Genomic DNA, 16,677 nt, shown 5'->3' with positions numbered 1-16,677 from the left:
CGCTCTGAGCGCGAACGAAAAGTGGAGAAAGTTGATGCATCATAAAGCCCCGTTGAGATCTGACCACCATTTGGGACTTTGGAAAACAGACCTGTGGATGACCTTGAGATTCACCATTCGCCACTAGAAGACTCTGTGGTGCGTCCTGTCGCCACAGCGCTTCAAAATGTGAGATACACTCAGCGTCCGTTAATGAAACCTATGTATGCTAATAGTGAACTAGGTGTAAGTGTAATCGAACGCGGTTTACGAGCCACCGGATGGATCTGACGATGGAAATGAATTTCGACAGCAAAGATCGACAAGCTTTCAATTTTGGGGTATGGACTTTTGCTATCGCTGTTGGCCGAAAACCAAATACTAACCGGGTTCTGGATTCTAGCGTACGGTCCTTCGATAACACCCGCAGCGAGACGATCCAATTTCACACACCTTTGACATTGATTGTCGGATACAATGGATCAGGTAAAACAGTACGCATGCCAGCAACTATATCTTACAGGTGCTAGGTAGAAACTGACAGGCCTAGACAATTATCGAGTGTTTGAAGTACGCTACCACCGGCGATCTCCCTCCGAACAGCAAAGGCGGCGCTTTCATCCACGATCCGAGATTATGCGGCGAAAAAGAGGTTCTTGCGCAGGTGAAGCTCTCCTTCAAAGGAACTTCTGGCGCTAAGATGGTGGCTACGCGAAGCTTACAGCTCACGGTCAAGAAGACAACGAGACAACAAAAGACACTGGAAGGTCATTTGATGATGATGAAAAATGGCGAGCGAACGGCTATCTCATCACGAGTAGCTGAGCTTGACCAGATCATGCCTCAGTACCTGGGTGTTTCTAAGGCTGTTCTCGACTCGGTCATATTTTGTCACCAAGATGAGAGTCTCTGGCCGATGAGTGAACCTTCCGTCTTGAAAAAGAAATTCGACGAAATCTTCGAAGCCTTGAAGTACACAAAGGCCATCGACAATATCAAGGTGCTACGCAAGAAACAAAATGAGGAGCTTGCAAAGTACAAGATTATGGAGCAGCACGCCAAAGAAGATAAGGACAAGGCGGATCGTGCAGAGAAACGATCTGTTAAGCTCCAGGATGAAATTGAGGAAATACGCGAAGAGACTCAGAACATGTCCAAAGAGATGCGCCGAGTTTCGGATCTCGCTGACAAAGCCTGGAAACAATCAGAGGGTTATGCAAAGGTGCTTGGAGCACTTGAAGGCAGAAGAATCCAGGCAGAAAGTATCCAGAACACCATCGACAACCTCAAAAAACACCTGGTTGAGCTCGATGACTCAGATGAGTGGTTGGAATCTAACTTGGAGCAATTCGAGACGAAGCAGTTCGAATACCAGCAACAAGAAGAAGCTCAAAAGGAGAATTACATGGAGATCAAGGCGCGCATTGAACAGATTCGGCGCAGTCTGGGCTTGAAACAGGCTGAAAATGGAAAATACGAGAACGACAAGGCCAACTTCGAGAGGCAGGTCCAAAAACGCCAAGAGATGATCAACGAAGTTGCGCGCGGAAACAATATTCGCGGCGTGACTGGGGAGATGGACCAGGACGATATTGATGCTTTCATGCAGAAAGTCAAACGATTTTTACGAGAGCAAAATCAGAGCCTCGATCGGGTGAAACGTGAAGCTCAGAAGGAGCTTCGTGAAGTTCAAGACACGCTCAATGAAATTGGACAGCGGAAGTCTGCTTTACAGGAAAGCAAGAATGCTGCTAAAAGACAAATTTCGATCAATGAAAGAGAAGCCACAAACTACCGGCGGAAACTCGATGAAATCGAAGTTGACGAAGGCGTCCAGGCAGCTCTAGAAGCCAAGATTGAAGACATCACCGCAAACCTCGACCAAGCCAAAGATCGTACGAAGAATGCTTCATGGGACCAAGAAATTCAGGCCCTCGACACTCAAATCCACAAACTTGAAGATGAAAATTCGAAGCTGAATGCTGAGTTGATTGAGTCTACAAAGAAGGCTGGAGAGCTCGCTCGATTGGATCACCTCAAAAAGGAAATCAAGGAGAGGGAAGGCAGCCTTCAAACAATGAAAGGTGTCCATGGAGACCGGCTTTTGAAGGTCGTTGGCGCAGACTGGCAACCCGAAACACTGGAGCGAGAGTTTCAGCGGGCAGTTGAGGCTGAATCTAAGCAGGTATCCGATGCCGAGCGAGATCGAGATGGTGTTAGTCGAGAGCTGGAGCAGGTTGAGTTCAAACTCAAGAATGCAAAGAAGACTCTCAAACAGCGACAAGAAGAGCTCGAAGATTGTGTGAGAGAAATCAAAGAAGCAGTCGATGCAGAGCCTAACGACTACCCTGACATCCTCCAAGATCGGCAAGCGCACTACGATATCACGCGCAAAGATCTTGATCAATACGCCGGTATGGGCGAGTACCTCAGTAAATGTCTTGATGCAGCGAAGCGTGCCAAGGTGTGCCGTACGTGTCAGAGAGGGTTCAAGACCGACACCGAGTTCCAAACGTTCACTAAGAAGCTAGAAGCCTTGGTGAAGAAAGCTGCCATGGATGCAGACGATGGTTCTTTGGAAGAACTCGAAAAAGAGCTACAAGTTACCCGCAGTGCAGGTGTATATTATGACACATGGGTCCGTCTTTCTGAAACAGACATTCCGGAGATCGAGAAAGAAGTGCAAGAATTTGAGAGTCAGCACGATCAACTTTCAGATAAGCTTGAAGTTCATGACAGAACCGTAAGCGATAAGCAGGAAAGTAAGAAGGACGTGGAAGGCCTGACCAAGACGGTTACTACCATTGCAAGATATGACGCCGAGATCAAGACCATTACCTCTCAAATCCAGGAACTCGCAGCAAACCAAGAGGATGCGTCTGCAAGTCGTACCTTGGAGGACATCCAAGATGAGATCTCCGCAAACAGTGAAAAGGCGCGCGAGTTGAAAAAGACTCTGACCAAACTCACGAACGAAAGAGAGCAGACTCGAACCGAGATGAATAAACTGGAGCTTCATCTGAAGGACGCTGAGGCCAATTTGGTTAATGCCAGACATCAGCTGGATAAGAAGACTGACTTGGTCGTTCGCTTGGATGAGTACAAGAAACTCAATTCGCAGCAGCGAGATGCGATCGAGAAAGCGGACCGAGACATTGAGGGTCTAACGCCGGAGTTGCTTCAAGCTCAAGGTCGTTACGACGATATCAGCCAGCGGGCCGAGTCGCGTGAGCGAGATCTGCAACATGATATCACCCGTCTCTCCGAAAGTATTCACCAGCTTGACTTGGCGAATGAAGACATCAATTCATACAATGAGCGAGGAGGCCCAGATCAGCTCAAACGAAGCAAGGAAGAACTATCTGAGCTAGAGGCTGAAATCAGTAAACTCGAGTCCGAACAAGGCGAGATCACAAGAGAAATTAACAAGATCTCAGCTCAGCTCATGGACAGCGAGAATACAAAGCGCCAGTACTCAGATAACTTGACCTATCGCCAATCTACAAGGGATTTGCACAGCGTCGAGCAAGAAATCGAGGAATTGGAAGGGCAGAATGCCGAGGTTGATCGCAGCCGGTTTAAGCAGGAATCGGAGCGCTGGACGCGAGAGCACAACGCCCTGGCTGCTAAACAGGCCAGCAAGATGGGCGAGATGAAATCCAAAGATGACCAGCTGATGCAGCTTCTGAAGGACTGGAACACCGACTACAAAGATGCAGCATTCAAGTACAAGGAATCGCACATCAAGGTTGAGACAACCAAAGCAGCCGTGGAAGATCTCGGCCGATACGGTGGCGCCCTCGACAAAGCCATCATGCGATACCACGGTCTGAAGATGGAAGAAATTAATGCCATTGTCAGCGAGCTGTGGCAGAAGACCTACCGCGGCACAGATATCGACACGGTTCTCATTCGATCGGATAATGAGAATGCGAAGGGCAATCGGTCATACAACTATCGAGTCTGCATGGTCAAGCAGGGCGCTGAGATGGATATGCGAGGCCGCTGCAGTGCTGGTCAAAAGGTGCTGGCTAGTATCATTATCCGCCTTGCGTTGGCAGAGTGTTTTGGTGTCAACTGCGGATTGATTGCTCTGGATGAACCAACCACCAATCTGGATCGTGACAACATTCGCTCCCTGGCTGAAGCACTGCATGATATCATCAAAGCTCGACAGCAACAGGCGAACTTCCAGCTGATTGTCATCACACACGACGAAGAGTTCTTGCGGCACATGCAATGTGGAGACTTCAGTGACTACTATTATCGCGTCTCGCGTAATGAGAGACAGAAGTCGATAATTGAAAGGCAGTCAATTGCTGAGGTATGTTAACCCATCAAAACATTTGAATCTTTTGAGCTTTTACTAATCGCGAATCAGGTCATGTAAACCCTCCCGTCATCAAAAATGGTTCCATTTTCTAGACTCCTCCTAGACAACATGGTCACCTCTTATTTCACGTTTCGCAGCATTTACGTTTCATACCCATTCAAATTCAGGCGTCAGTGGCTCGCTATCTTGATAGCTAGTATCAATAGTGTAACATTCTTTTACTGTATCTGTGTGGTTCATATGTACTAGCTAACGTAGAGCCTAAGCTCATGTTTAAAGACCATCACCGGGAGTCCATAGCTTCATCCAGCGGTCATCCATATCACTTCCATCTTCATAAAATCTCAAGTCTGTACTAACACGGATTCTTCCATCCAATCCCTCATTCTTCAAACTAGCATGCACAATATATGGATCATGAAATACCACATCGCCGGCTTCATAGTCTGCAGCAAGCCAATGACGACGTGATTTTTCACCATCTGACTGGTGTAACTCTCCAAACTCACTCGCGTTCTGAGATAATTGACCGTATTTCTCCATGTGAACATTGAAGGCACTCAATCTTTCCTCGTCTGACAATTCCTTTGCTCTTCGCGTAAAGTCTTCCTCGATTTCACGACCAACAGAGACTGAGTCCGAAAGGTACATCAGCCCACCACCTGTTGCCTTTGTATCTCCTGTGATTTCCATGATTAGAATTAACCTGCACCGAGAATGAAAAAATGGTATACTTACCAATAGGAACCCAAGCAGTCAGGAACTCCGCCTCCCCTTTTCTCAGAAATAATTTATCGTAATGAACCCCAGTACTCAACGCACCTGGTGCATTATGTCTTATCATTGTACGCGTAAGTAATATCTCTTTCTCCCAGCCCATGATTCCTCTAACGAATGCCCGAAATTCCACATTTTCCAACATCTGCAGGTATTCCGGTCGGGTGTGCGCTTCAATCATAGTCTTCACTTGTAGATCGGTAGGAGGGAGTTCTCCCGCTCCGATACCTCCATGGGCAAGTGGATCATTTTCATCATTGAAGATACCGTCTTCGAGGGGAGTCCCAGGCTTTACTATCCCCGTTGGTTCGTAATGGGCGAAGTATCTTAAACAACATTGTCAGTTAGTTTATTCTTGGAATCGTTGAGGTGATAGCACTTACTCTTTTCGAACACATTGGACCTCCTCTCGTGGGAGTAGGTTTTTCACAAAGACGTAGCCATCTGTCCGGAGCCTTTTTTGCATTTCTTCGAATGAGGTGTCTTTTGGTGTTGGGCGAAGCCACTGTGCAGGCACTGGGGGACCTTGGTTGGAGCGAACATTGATGGTCATTTTGAATATGGCTTCTGAGTGGGAGTGCAAGATATTGTTCAAGAGGGTAGATGAAATGAAAGCTGCTTGAAACAATCTTTATGGAAACCTGGCATTTATATTCAAATGTTGCTGGTGTCCACCGGTTGCACACCCCCACGCATGGTGTTGCTGAAGCTCCCGCTCGAATCCTCACATTGTTATTGGTCGGCGTTACGCATTTTGATCATAAGATTTGAATTTCCTGAGATCAAGCATTCAAATATTGGAATTATATGGATGATTGGACCGATGAAAATAAAATTGAGTCTAAAGCCGGAGGGCAATCACTGTGCTTGGTTGTATGGACATTGATCGGCACCTACACTACCTACTACTACTACTACTACTAACTGGTACCTACGTTCACGGGTAGGTACAGCGTACTAGTACTAAGTAGGGTCCTGTTTCATTTTCATAGCATTTAGAAATTATAATAAATTCCAATGAAGTCAAGTCCGAGTCTTTAAAATCACTAACCTTACCTAGGTGAAGCCTCAATGTTACCAACTTGGACTTCAATTTTCTCTTATCCTGAGGGATGAACCATGATAGTATGATATATGAGATGAATGATAACCTTGGAACTGTTTATGAGATCAGGTGATTAGCGGTGGAATATCATGCCGATTTAAAGAGAAATAAGGGGCTAACACTTTGAACTAGTTCAACGGCATAATAAAGCCAAGACCTGGAATTGGCCTGGGCTTTATTCGCTTGTACATTTCTAGAAGATCCTTCGTCATTGCCAACGCATTAGCTGCTCACATATGAGGTGGACAATACTAACGATCGGTACTCCGAAAAACCGTATCATAGTAGCCTAGTTCAGGCTAGTACTCCGAAATTGTTTGTTTTCGAATTGCTGCAGAAGAACCTGCATGTGCATGTACCCGTGAAGAACAAAAAGCCCACATGATAAAACCGGTATTAAGCACTTGAGCACATTACTATGTACTATGTAGTCAAAAATTATACAGGAGGTGGCAAGTTGAGAACTATATTAACTTGAATCCTGCCGGATATTCCGTGAATTAATCCGATTATCATGAATACTACTGATACTACTAGTATCTCGGTTGCACACATAACGTGAACTTATAGGCTGGTTTCCCGCTTCCCGAGTCCTTTTCCCGTTCCCACATCTCTTTTCCTCATATCACTTTCACTCGCAGAATTCACTTCTTTTGTGATCCAACCTCCGGACTCATTTAGTATCTTCTGTTTCGGGGCAAGAACTAGAATAGAAAAGTAACCCTCTGGGTTGATCAGCAACCTCGTGGTGGCGTCCACGGAAACGTCTTCCACTTTGATATTTAGTGGCTCTCTCCTCTTTAGTCTCTCCCGGCCCCTTCATGCTATCCCCACTGCGGAGTGGAATTTCAAAGTATCAATCCAATCATTGAAATTCCTGTTTTGATACTTGAAAAGTGACTTCCCGTTGTTCCCGTCAAAAGTCCTACAATTTAGCCTTTTGATTGACATAAAGTGGGATAACGGCGCGCGCCGCCCCGCTTAAGAACAGTTTTCTTCGTCAAAGAAATTCCCTCTGGAATGTTCAATTTTCTTCTTTCAAGTATTCCAAAATGATTGAAGATACAATTGCTGTGGTGGGTGATCTTCTCCTTGCATGGATGATGCATGGTACTTATGCTTATTTGTCAATTCCATAGGACACAAATGTCTATCAACCCGATGATAACCAATATCCTGATGACTGGCAATCGTGAGTAACCTTTTTTCTTCATTTCAAATCCAATATCTACTGTCCATTTTCAGGCAGAACATCTTTCAAATGTTCTTGAGAGATTGAGCTGACTCCATTTTAGGGAAACAACATCAATAGGTTCTTCCATCTATAGGGGTCTTATGGAAAATGGCCGCCGGTAGGTCTCTTTCATCCGGAATTAATCTCTCTAATCTAATATTGTCTTATATAGATATCAATCCCTGAGAAGTGACGATTATCTGTAAGTCAAAACCAATATACACCTCAAAGCTGGACGTCCTTATTGACTTTACATAGACTTCCTGTAGATGATCAATCATTCGAGACCTATGAAGCTGCGTATGCTACCAATTTCTCCATAGCCCCCGGCTTTTGTTCGTTCCTCTATTAAACAATCCCAGGCACCTTCTAGCCATGATCATGGATTCCGACAGAGATAATCCACTTTTCCGCGCACCTATTGGCGAAAACCCGACGCATATATTGGATTTGGGGACTGGAAAAGGCAATTGGGCCATGTGCGTGATCTCGAGAAGAACCTCCAGATGACACACGAGGACACATCACTGACACGATGAATAGTGATGTGGCTGATATGTTCCCGACCGGTGAGTCTTCAACGGTATCATCTGCATTATACCCGTACTGGCACTAACGGAAATCACAAGCAACTGTTCGCGGCGTCGATCTTTTCCCGCCTCCTATTACATGGATGCCACCAAATTGTGTATTAGAAGTTGACGATGCTATCCAGCAATGGACCTGGAAAGAGCCATTTGATCTTATTCACTTGCGTATTATGACAGCCTCTTGGACTGACGGTGAATGGGATAAGATCTACAAACAGTGCTATGAGTAAGCATTCCTCCAGCCCCAAGAATGAAGATCATACACTCATTTTCACTTCTTACTTTCAGCAATTTGAAGCCTGGAGCCTGGATCGAACAACTCGAGGCTTTGGCCCCCATCGAGTGCGATGACGGTAGTGTGCCCAAAGACAGTATGCTCAATACATGGGGCACGACTATCATGGGTAGTGCCGAGAGGTCAGGTCGAGGACTGGACGCTATGCTCACCATGACAGAGGGAATCCGCAAAGCTGGATTTGTGGATATCCATGAAAAGAAATATAAGTGGCCGATCGGCCCATGGCCCAAGGACAAGCAACTCAAAGAAGCTGGCATGGTGAACTTCCAGCATTGGTTGTCCGGTCTGGAGGGTTGGTGCATGTACCTGCTCACGAAATTCGGGGCACCGAGACCTTGGACTAAGGAGGAGGTGCTTGTTTATGTGTCTACTCTGCGCAAGGAACTGCAGAACCCACATTACCACAGCTATGTCAGATCGTGAGTCAAATTACTTCGGATATCTGGTGATGGGAAGACTAACTGGTATCTTGCAGGAAACGTGTATGGGCTCGCAAGCCGTTCCCGGAGGAGGTGGCATTGAAGAAGAAGGCGGCAATAGAGATCAAGAGGGAATAGTGATGACACTGGAAGTTGCGACGCAATTGATCTATCTGTTTTCGGTTTATGCCCTTCTCTGTCCATATTGGCTTTCATTCACATATCAACGACCAGTCTGTGCACATGTGGGTTCACCTGTTTGCTGGGCCAGTTCAAGTTTAATATTAAATACCTCAATAGCGTGCTACTTCTCATGTATATGGAATTCTCAAGGCTTATTATACTAGTACTGCCTACTAGTCGTTGGAAGGAATAGTGAAGAAAAGTCTGACTTGACAAAATCATGATTGAATCGCGTTGAAGGGTAACACTAATAGACTGACATCATTATGTTGCCTCCAGGGCTAGACTGTTCGAATCAGAGTCTTCAAATATTTCTTCACGCGTTCAACATCACCAAGCTCAGAGATGACACCAATGTATCCATCTGGTCGAACGATAGCGAGTGCACCTTTAGCGGGATCCACGCCATACGTCGCATATACATCATCCAACTCATACCCGCTGTAAAATGACATCTCCGAATACTCCTTCACGTCTGCGGGTATATCATTCCATGAGAAGTCCCGGGAGAGATGAGGGTGAATGACAACCTGCTCAAGAACAGAGGGAGGGAACTGGGGAATAATAGAACCGATATTGGTTAGCGCTCTAGCAGACACGCCTTGAGGATCCAGCAGGTCCGACGAGGTCAAACACAAGATACGGAATCGGCCAGTCGACAGAAGATCTAAAAGGTCAGAAATGACACAGAAAATGATTCTCAGGAGATTCTATCTCACCATCTTGTAAATCACGACGGTACCCATCAGCATGTCGAACAAGGCGCACATTTAGCAATCTTCTTCCTGGACGCAGAATACCAGATAGAAAGTCAGTGCCACTGATCGGATCGGCACTGTCATTCAAATCTCGTTGAACGGTCATGTTCTCGGGATATTCGATTCCACAGCCACTGGTAAATCCATTGCCTCGACTGAACACCTGGAGGAACTCGTCGTGGGTCAATCCTCCAGCGCTATTTTCTGATGCACCAATTTTGCCTGAGAACATGGATGAGAATGCACGGTCAAAACCGATCAGTTGTTGGGCAATGGTGTGTCGCTCTGTGTGGTATGTGTCGAGAAGAGGATCTTCCTCAGTGCTAGCGGATGCGGGCGTAAGGCCATGGATTGCATATGCTAATTTCCATGCAAGATTGTAGGAATCCATCATGGACACGTTCATTCCTTGGCCAGCCTTGAAACGTTAGAGTGTTGAAGATGAGACATGATGATTCCGTCTGCTTACCTTGGGGCTATGTGTATGACATGCTGCAGTCGAAGCGTCAGTAAAATGTCCTAGAACGTCTCTCCACATACTACATACCGTCACCAGCAATAAATACCCGGTTCACGCCCTTGGAGTCCTTTACTGAAAAGTTGTCTGTGACTCGCTGTCCGATCTGATAAGCTGCCCACCAATCCACCGCACCCTCCGACTTTGGTCGAATATAATATGGCTTGAACGCTGCAGCCGCGTTCTCAAATATCGTCTCCTGGGTAACCTTGCTTCTTCGAGCCCTGGCATCCTCCGTGGGAGATGTATCTGCTCCATCTTCACTGTCAGGATCAATATCTCCAGGTACTTGAACATACAATCGTGTCAGATAATCACCGGTAGCGATACGCTCACGGGGAATAACCATGACAGAGCCTGCAGGAGAGTGAATCGCGCATCGCCGTCTGATATCAGGAAAATCTGTATCAACGATCAAGTCCACCACGCCCCAGATATGATCCAGTGACTCGCCCTCCAGCTTAAGTCCCATACAGCGCCGCACTATTGAGTGTGCTCCATCCGCTCCTACGAGGTACTTTGACCGCACGATACGTCGGTGACCTTCTGTTTCAATTTCCGCTAAGACCGGGTACTCCGGGTCACCTTCTTCGTCGATCTTCATATCCAGCAGTTTTGTGTTTCTCTGGACTCCACGCTTAGAATAGCGGTGTAAGTCAGTCTCCAGGATTCGTTCAATTCGGCCTTGGTGAATTGTGACTTCGTATGGGAATCTCGCAGGGACGGCGACATCAGCAATGATTGAGGTCCGTTCGATTATCTTCTCTTTATCATCCGAGGGGTTCCAAAATGCGACCTTTGTTTCATTATACAATCAGACTTTGCTTCACAACCATAAGTACAGGGATTCCCCGCTTACCTGCCACATTTGACATCCCTCTGTGAGGATCTCATCCGCTAGACCTAGCGATTTCAATGTCTCCAGTGTACGAGGCTGCAATCCATCTGCTTGTCCAGACTTGAGTGTTGTAGGCTTAGAGTCTACGCATAGGAGGGAGTCGTCTGTTAAACCATATCGTGCTAAGAGTAACTCAAGCATTAATCCAGCCGGCCCAGCACCGACAATCACAACTTCATATCGTTCTGTCTCCTTATCCACTGAGATAGTAGGTGTCAGGCGAGGTAACGGGGGCGCGAAAGAAGGCAAGACACGAAGCTCGCGCGACGCCGCGGCATATTCAGTGAAGACGGGCATGACGAGTCTTTATGGATGAAATTGCGCTGTAATTCAAAGAAATTGAGGTTGGTAGATTCAATTTCCGCGTCTGGGCTCGCTCCTTATATCTATATTCCGTACATGAGTGGATATATGGCTGTTAATCCGAACACAAGACCCACGAAGAACGCGGCATTATCGACGTGTCCCGAGGTCGCGGACAGCAATTCTTCAATAGCGGGGAACTAGGCCCGGGGAAAAGTGTAGAACTACGTACGCGGTGAAGCATTTCATGGGTCCAGTGCATGGGCCGGGTGGATCAAGTAGCACCATTTTAGCCAGTCATGATTTGTTATCGGCGATTGGAATTCCCGCTGTTGTGGATTTGTGAGATTCAAGTAATCAATAGTCATGCTATGTATGTACATCCTTCTGCTGTCTGTGGGGGGAGTGATCGACTGGAATTTCCTTGGTTTACGGAAATAACCTTGGAAGGCATAACCCTAATTGTCAGTGTATATCCATATATCCATACTCACTATGTACGTCACGGTGCGGATGTCGATTTCAAAACTGATCCCCACAATTTATAATTTCTTTTTCTTAATAAATTACATATATTAGGTGAAATTTAATAAACTTTAGATATAAATCAGACCAAAATATATACCGAAATATAGCTAGAAACAAAGAAAATTTCACATATCTTCTCGCATATTACTATCACCGTCACTATCGCTGTCGCTACTAATATGACTGATTTAAGTGATGATACAGAGTATTTAAGTATTGCACTCAACTGGAATATAAAGCATAACATCTGAAAAATTCTCAAAAAGTCTGGAGTGAAAGTTGAAAACAACACATGTGCATGAACGGTTCAAAATTTGCAATATTGACTGCCCGGTTCCCGTCACTCCCCAACTTCGTCAATCCACTGATAAATGATCTCCTCTGCTCCCGGATTGCCCATATGACCTTTGCCGTCAATAAACTGAGCATCTTTAGTTCTTCCTCGTCTGCATAGCAGGATCATATCCTCAATTGGAAAAATGCTGTCTTCCATACCATTGATGACCAACAGCCGGGTGCAAGGCATATCAAGAATACCGTTCTCTTCAAGGCTAAACCTAGCACGAGGATTGCTATTGATATACTCCTCTACAGAGAAGAATCCAAACTTCGCAGCCAATGAATCCGCAAGAGCGAAGGGGTATTCCATATGGTTCTGTGCGCGTATCCATGTCTCATCAAACATATGGTGAGAGCCACCCCCCTGGGCAACTGCCGCCTTCAAGCGGTTGGAATGGGTGTGTGCTATGCGCATTGCAAAGTAACCACCTGTACTGATTCCGCGAACAGTGACTCTCTTAGCATCCAAACTGTACTCCTGCCCCCGGACGGATTTGCGATACAGTCAAAAACACTGCTCCACTGACGATCAGGACTAAGAGGATCTCCTGGAGCAGCGGGCGAGTCGCCAGTTCCAGGGATCTCGATGGATAAGCAGGCAAATCCATGGTCAACGTGAGATTGGGTACGAACGGTATGGTCTGTCCGATACGCATCTAATCCACATATGAACAGGATGACAGGCCAGCCGCCCTCTGGTTTCTCAATCTTGGAAGGAACGCGGAGGTACGAGTATATTGTATCCCCATCACCAGTTGACGCATCTTGGTGTGTATGTGGAATGGCAATTTGCTGGTTTGGTGGGTCCAAGTAAGGCGATGCAGCCATGTATGCCTCCTTGCCATACTGCCAGGCTTTATGAGAGGCCGGGGAGCGGTTGATTGGGAATCGAGCGATACGAAACACAGCTGCGGCACGCAGGTAGAGGTCCCGCGCTGCGCTGCTAGGCTATCCGTGGTCTCTGCGACTTTGGCTTCTTCAAGTAATCACTTACCCACTGGAAAGAAAGGGGCTGCGTATGCGTCTGGGTCATGAAAGACATTGTAGTCATCACCGCTCGCCTCGATCAGGTTGTCAAAGATTTCCTGGAAGTCCTCAACTTTGCCATCCACAAAGGGATATATCCCCATGGTAGCTAGTGCTTTCCATTTTGAGTTCCACACAGCGCTAGCAGAGGAATGATGTGGGAAAAAATTGGGATCATCCAGAAACTTCTTGTACGTGGTATGGTTTCCGAGGCGTTGACTCCATAGCGAGACTATGCGATTCAAGGTTTCAAATTTAATGAAAATCGCAGATGGGAATTCACTTTTTCCTAGTCAGCCCTCGGGCTTGATGGTGACTTATGAACCGCATTTATATGAAAAATTGTGGGTTCGGAGTACATTAGCTCTTGAATCCATCAGGCGTCTGACTTGATTTATGGAGGTGGTTTCACTTTGCGCCATATCCATACGCACGAGCACACGGACCCAGGAGGTGGATGATATTTGGACATTGAATGGAAGAAGTACCTGCTGACACGGGGGAAATCTGGGTGTAGCGAGATAAGACATGCTGGAGGCTTTCTTTTCCCTTGACCTATCTCAGGACTCTCCCATCCCCACACATCCCCCACTTCGGATCCTTCTCCTGTGTATTTCCGGACTTGGACTCCACAGGAACCAGGACCGGTACTTCCTTATTCAACATCAAATCACTTGTGACATTTTGAATGGTATCTAGTCTCTCTGTGGGACTTTTTGGCTTCAAAATACGCTTAGATATATGAATGAACTGGAATTTTGGTCTATGGTTATACAAAAGGCTGATAGGACACGCTATGGGAACCTTTCCTTTTCCAGAGCCAGATTTTCAATTTTGACAGACAAAGCCAAGGTAAAAAGACAGGAAAGAGTGGGAAAAGTTGGTGAGGTTGAAAAGAGCGAAGAGAAAATAAAAACCAGGTAAGAGGAAAGGAAAGGGGAAAAGGGCAAAGGTTTGACAGCAAATGGCGAAAGGAAGAGAAAGTGAGTGAAAAGAAGAAAGATCCGAGTCTTTAATCCAAAACCTTGGAAATGTTAGTACATCTATTCGATTAGAGTCTCCAAAGTAGTACGTGCCCAGGTGGAAACATGCCGTTTGACTAGGAGAGTTCTAAGTACAGATATACATAAGATTATTCCAAGGTTGTAGGGGATTATCCCTCTAAAAAGAAGAGAAATGCATCTAGAGTATATACTACTAACCATAATCTCAATCTAGGATATTTTCTATATTAAGGCCTAGACCAGGGTGTCTAAGTATAGGAGCTGCCCAGGTGCTCTCTCCCGCGCGGAATGGATGCGGGCGGGGATGAAGTGTTTCATCGCTGAGTCATTCTGATGATGTCATGATTGATTACAATGTGGGGACTATCATCGATGATATTGACCAGTTGATGCTGGAAGATTGGAGATTAGAGATATGTATAAAGTATAGTACTCTGTATTAGTCCTGAGCCTCTGACTTGGGAAGAAAAAGCAAAATGGGGGTTTAGAACATTTGAATAGTAGCCATATCTCTGTTAAGAGTCATCGTGAACACTGCAAAGCTTTGGCTTCAAAGCTCAAGTTCTCACCGAGGTATGCAAGGAGGTTGATGAGATCGACCGAAAGCACCTGGACAACTTGAATATGCTCGATGAGATAAGAAAAGCACTAATAGAGTCGGATGTACTAGGTACATATGATGAGATCCTGTACTGAGTCGGACCGATAATGATCCGACTCTCGTTGAAGTGCTACGCGCCCGACATTTCGCATATTCATTGGTGCCTCACCGTATTGCATTTATGCAACTTTGAGGCACGATCCTCAGCACCACCGCTAAGATGCGAATGTTCCGTGCGCTTTCCGTGATGATGGTCGCTGGGGTTTATGGGGCGGGTTTAAACCGTAGCGTACTTCCAAGGCCTTGATACATGTTTGGCGTTGACCCCATTCTGCAGAAGCGCTCCATGACCCCACCATCGATGACGATGGGGAGAACCACATCATGTTACCCCAAGACAACCGTGGTGGCTGGGTGAACCCTGAAGATCTCAGTCCTATGCCCCAGTGTATCGCTCAACAAGATCAGTCCGCCTGGCTGAGTACTATGACAAAATGCACCAAGAGACGATGCACCCGCCATTTCGGCGTCATTTGCACCCATCATCAATGGCTCACTCAGCTCAGCTGTCTCAGCACTTCCTTCTCCCCCGATGTTATTGCCAGCTATTTGCCATACTGCGATAGATCTATACTCGCTAAGGCGCAACTTTACTCATGGATTCGAACAATCACAGGTAGAACGTGGATGGTCGAAGTCGGAGATGCAAATGGGCTTCAAAATCTCTCTCCATCTTCCCTAGCTGAAGGATATGCAGCCGTTGACATAATTTCTAATGCACCCAAATGCCTGACCGGTTCAACCTCTTCTGTGTCAAGGGAACCCTTTCGATATGTGATAGCATCTTGCGGTTTCACAAGCACCAGCCAAGACACCGGCAATGCTGCTCGTCCTTGGGAATATAGTGGATCTTTACATTCTATGGTTGCGCTGGATTTTGAAACTGTTGGTTATGATCTCGTCGGGGCTCGCATCAAAGACGGCGACTACTTTGATAAAGATTGCTTCTGCGGTGTCTTCACGATAAACCTCGAACAAGAACCCTGCACAAGGTCAGAGAAGTTGGACATCACGAAGGAGTGTCTTTGGATTAATGCCACCTGTGGATCAACATCCTTACCAGATGGTTGGGCGGATACACTCATGACCACACAATTCTCATTTATACCTATCGAAGATTGGCAATGGCCAATGTGTGTCGCAGATATGCCAAAGGATGTGATTGAGCTTACTGATCAGTGCGCGACTGATGCTTGTGAGGTCGACTCCAGTGGCTATTGTAACGTTAGGCGTGCAGTTGACAGGACATGCTTTTGCCGCAACATCAGCTATGAGTCTTGTACAGGTTTGTGCCATATATTTGAGACCAGAATAGACTATGTGAAGTGGCTCCACAGTCTCTGTGGGAATGTGCAGGACTGGCATGGCCTGCCAGATAATTGGCATCAATTAACCGCGCCCACTCCTGCCGAGTTGATTCCTTGGGGATGGACTATCACGCCGCGCTTCGACAATCTAACTATCGCCAATGTTACCAGTTTTGCATACCCAGGGGAAACGCAAATATGTCCCCTGAAAGAGTGGAAGCTCAGAAGCTTTGCTGTGGTCAACATAGCTACTTTCCTTGCAACATTCCTTGGCCTAAGAATACCTTCACATCAAATCACACGCAGTTTTCAAAGGAAATCGTTCATACGGTCTTGTTTACTTAAGGGGACGTTCCTTATTTCTTTACAGCTTCTTGCTAACTTGCTCAATTCTTTGATTGTTCAGAAAAGCCATGGG

The 16,677-nt window shown here is 46.2% G+C and overlaps 6 protein-coding genes across 6 annotated transcripts; 3 read left to right on the top strand and 3 right to left on the bottom strand.

Moving 5' to 3' along the window:
* Positions 1–260: 260 nt before the first annotated feature.
* N7483_004314 (MRX complex DNA-binding subunit) lies at positions 261–4,369 on the top strand (the record flags this gene model as incomplete). The annotated part of the gene is made up of 3 exons (XM_057087751.1): positions 261–473; positions 530–4,303; positions 4,361–4,369. 3 exons carry the CDS (start codon positions 261–263, stop codon positions 4,367–4,369), a joined length of 3,996 nt encoding a protein of 1,331 aa, XP_056947580.1.
* A 216-nt stretch (positions 4,370–4,585) lies between these two features.
* On the bottom strand, positions 4,586–5,642 carry N7483_004313 (phytanoyl-CoA dioxygenase family protein; the record flags this gene model as incomplete). Its single annotated transcript, XM_057087750.1, has 3 exons — positions 4,586–4,992; positions 5,051–5,415; positions 5,473–5,642. 3 exons carry the CDS (start codon positions 5,640–5,642, stop codon positions 4,586–4,588), a joined length of 942 nt encoding a protein of 313 aa, XP_056947579.1.
* A 1,604-nt stretch (positions 5,643–7,246) lies between these two features.
* Positions 7,247–8,873, top strand: N7483_004312 (uncharacterized protein; the record flags this gene model as incomplete). The annotated part of the gene is made up of 10 exons (XM_057087749.1): positions 7,247–7,270; positions 7,334–7,386; positions 7,490–7,546; positions 7,601–7,630; positions 7,687–7,728; positions 7,791–7,907; positions 7,972–7,997; positions 8,058–8,244; positions 8,307–8,735; positions 8,792–8,873. The coding sequence occupies 10 exons, from the start codon at positions 7,247–7,249 to the stop codon at positions 8,871–8,873; spliced, it is 1,047 nt and encodes a 348-aa protein (XP_056947578.1).
* Positions 8,874–9,199: 326 nt separating this feature from the next.
* N7483_004311 (putative phenol monooxygenase) lies at positions 9,200–11,388 on the bottom strand (the record flags this gene model as incomplete). The annotated part of the gene is made up of 5 exons (XM_057087748.1): positions 9,200–9,585; positions 9,638–10,094; positions 10,146–10,168; positions 10,224–10,989; positions 11,053–11,388. The coding sequence occupies 5 exons, from the start codon at positions 11,386–11,388 to the stop codon at positions 9,200–9,202; spliced, it is 1,968 nt and encodes a 655-aa protein (XP_056947577.1).
* An 874-nt stretch (positions 11,389–12,262) lies between these two features.
* N7483_004310 (alpha/beta hydrolase family protein) lies at positions 12,263–13,391 on the bottom strand (the record flags this gene model as incomplete). The annotated part of the gene is made up of 3 exons (XM_057087747.1): positions 12,263–12,739; positions 12,775–13,196; positions 13,256–13,391. 3 exons carry the CDS (start codon positions 13,389–13,391, stop codon positions 12,263–12,265), a joined length of 1,035 nt encoding a protein of 344 aa, XP_056947576.1.
* Positions 13,392–15,276: 1,885 nt separating this feature from the next.
* On the top strand, positions 15,277–16,276 carry N7483_004309 (uncharacterized protein; the record flags this gene model as incomplete). The annotated part of the gene is made up of 2 exons (XM_057087746.1): positions 15,277–16,176; positions 16,268–16,276. The coding sequence occupies 2 exons, from the start codon at positions 15,277–15,279 to the stop codon at positions 16,274–16,276; spliced, it is 909 nt and encodes a 302-aa protein (XP_056947575.1).
* Between the last annotated feature and the right edge of the window lie 401 nt (positions 16,277–16,677).

The sequence above is a fragment of the Penicillium malachiteum genome (assembly GCF_028827825.1).
Source record: "Penicillium malachiteum strain IBT 17515 chromosome Unknown utg000002l:1.0-8849297.0:1.0-8852440.0, whole genome shotgun sequence".
NCBI classification, from domain to species: domain Eukaryota; kingdom Fungi; phylum Ascomycota; class Eurotiomycetes; order Eurotiales; family Aspergillaceae; genus Penicillium; species Penicillium malachiteum.
Note: the sequence above shows the minus strand (reverse complement) of the source record. Positions and strands in the feature narration are given on the sequence as shown.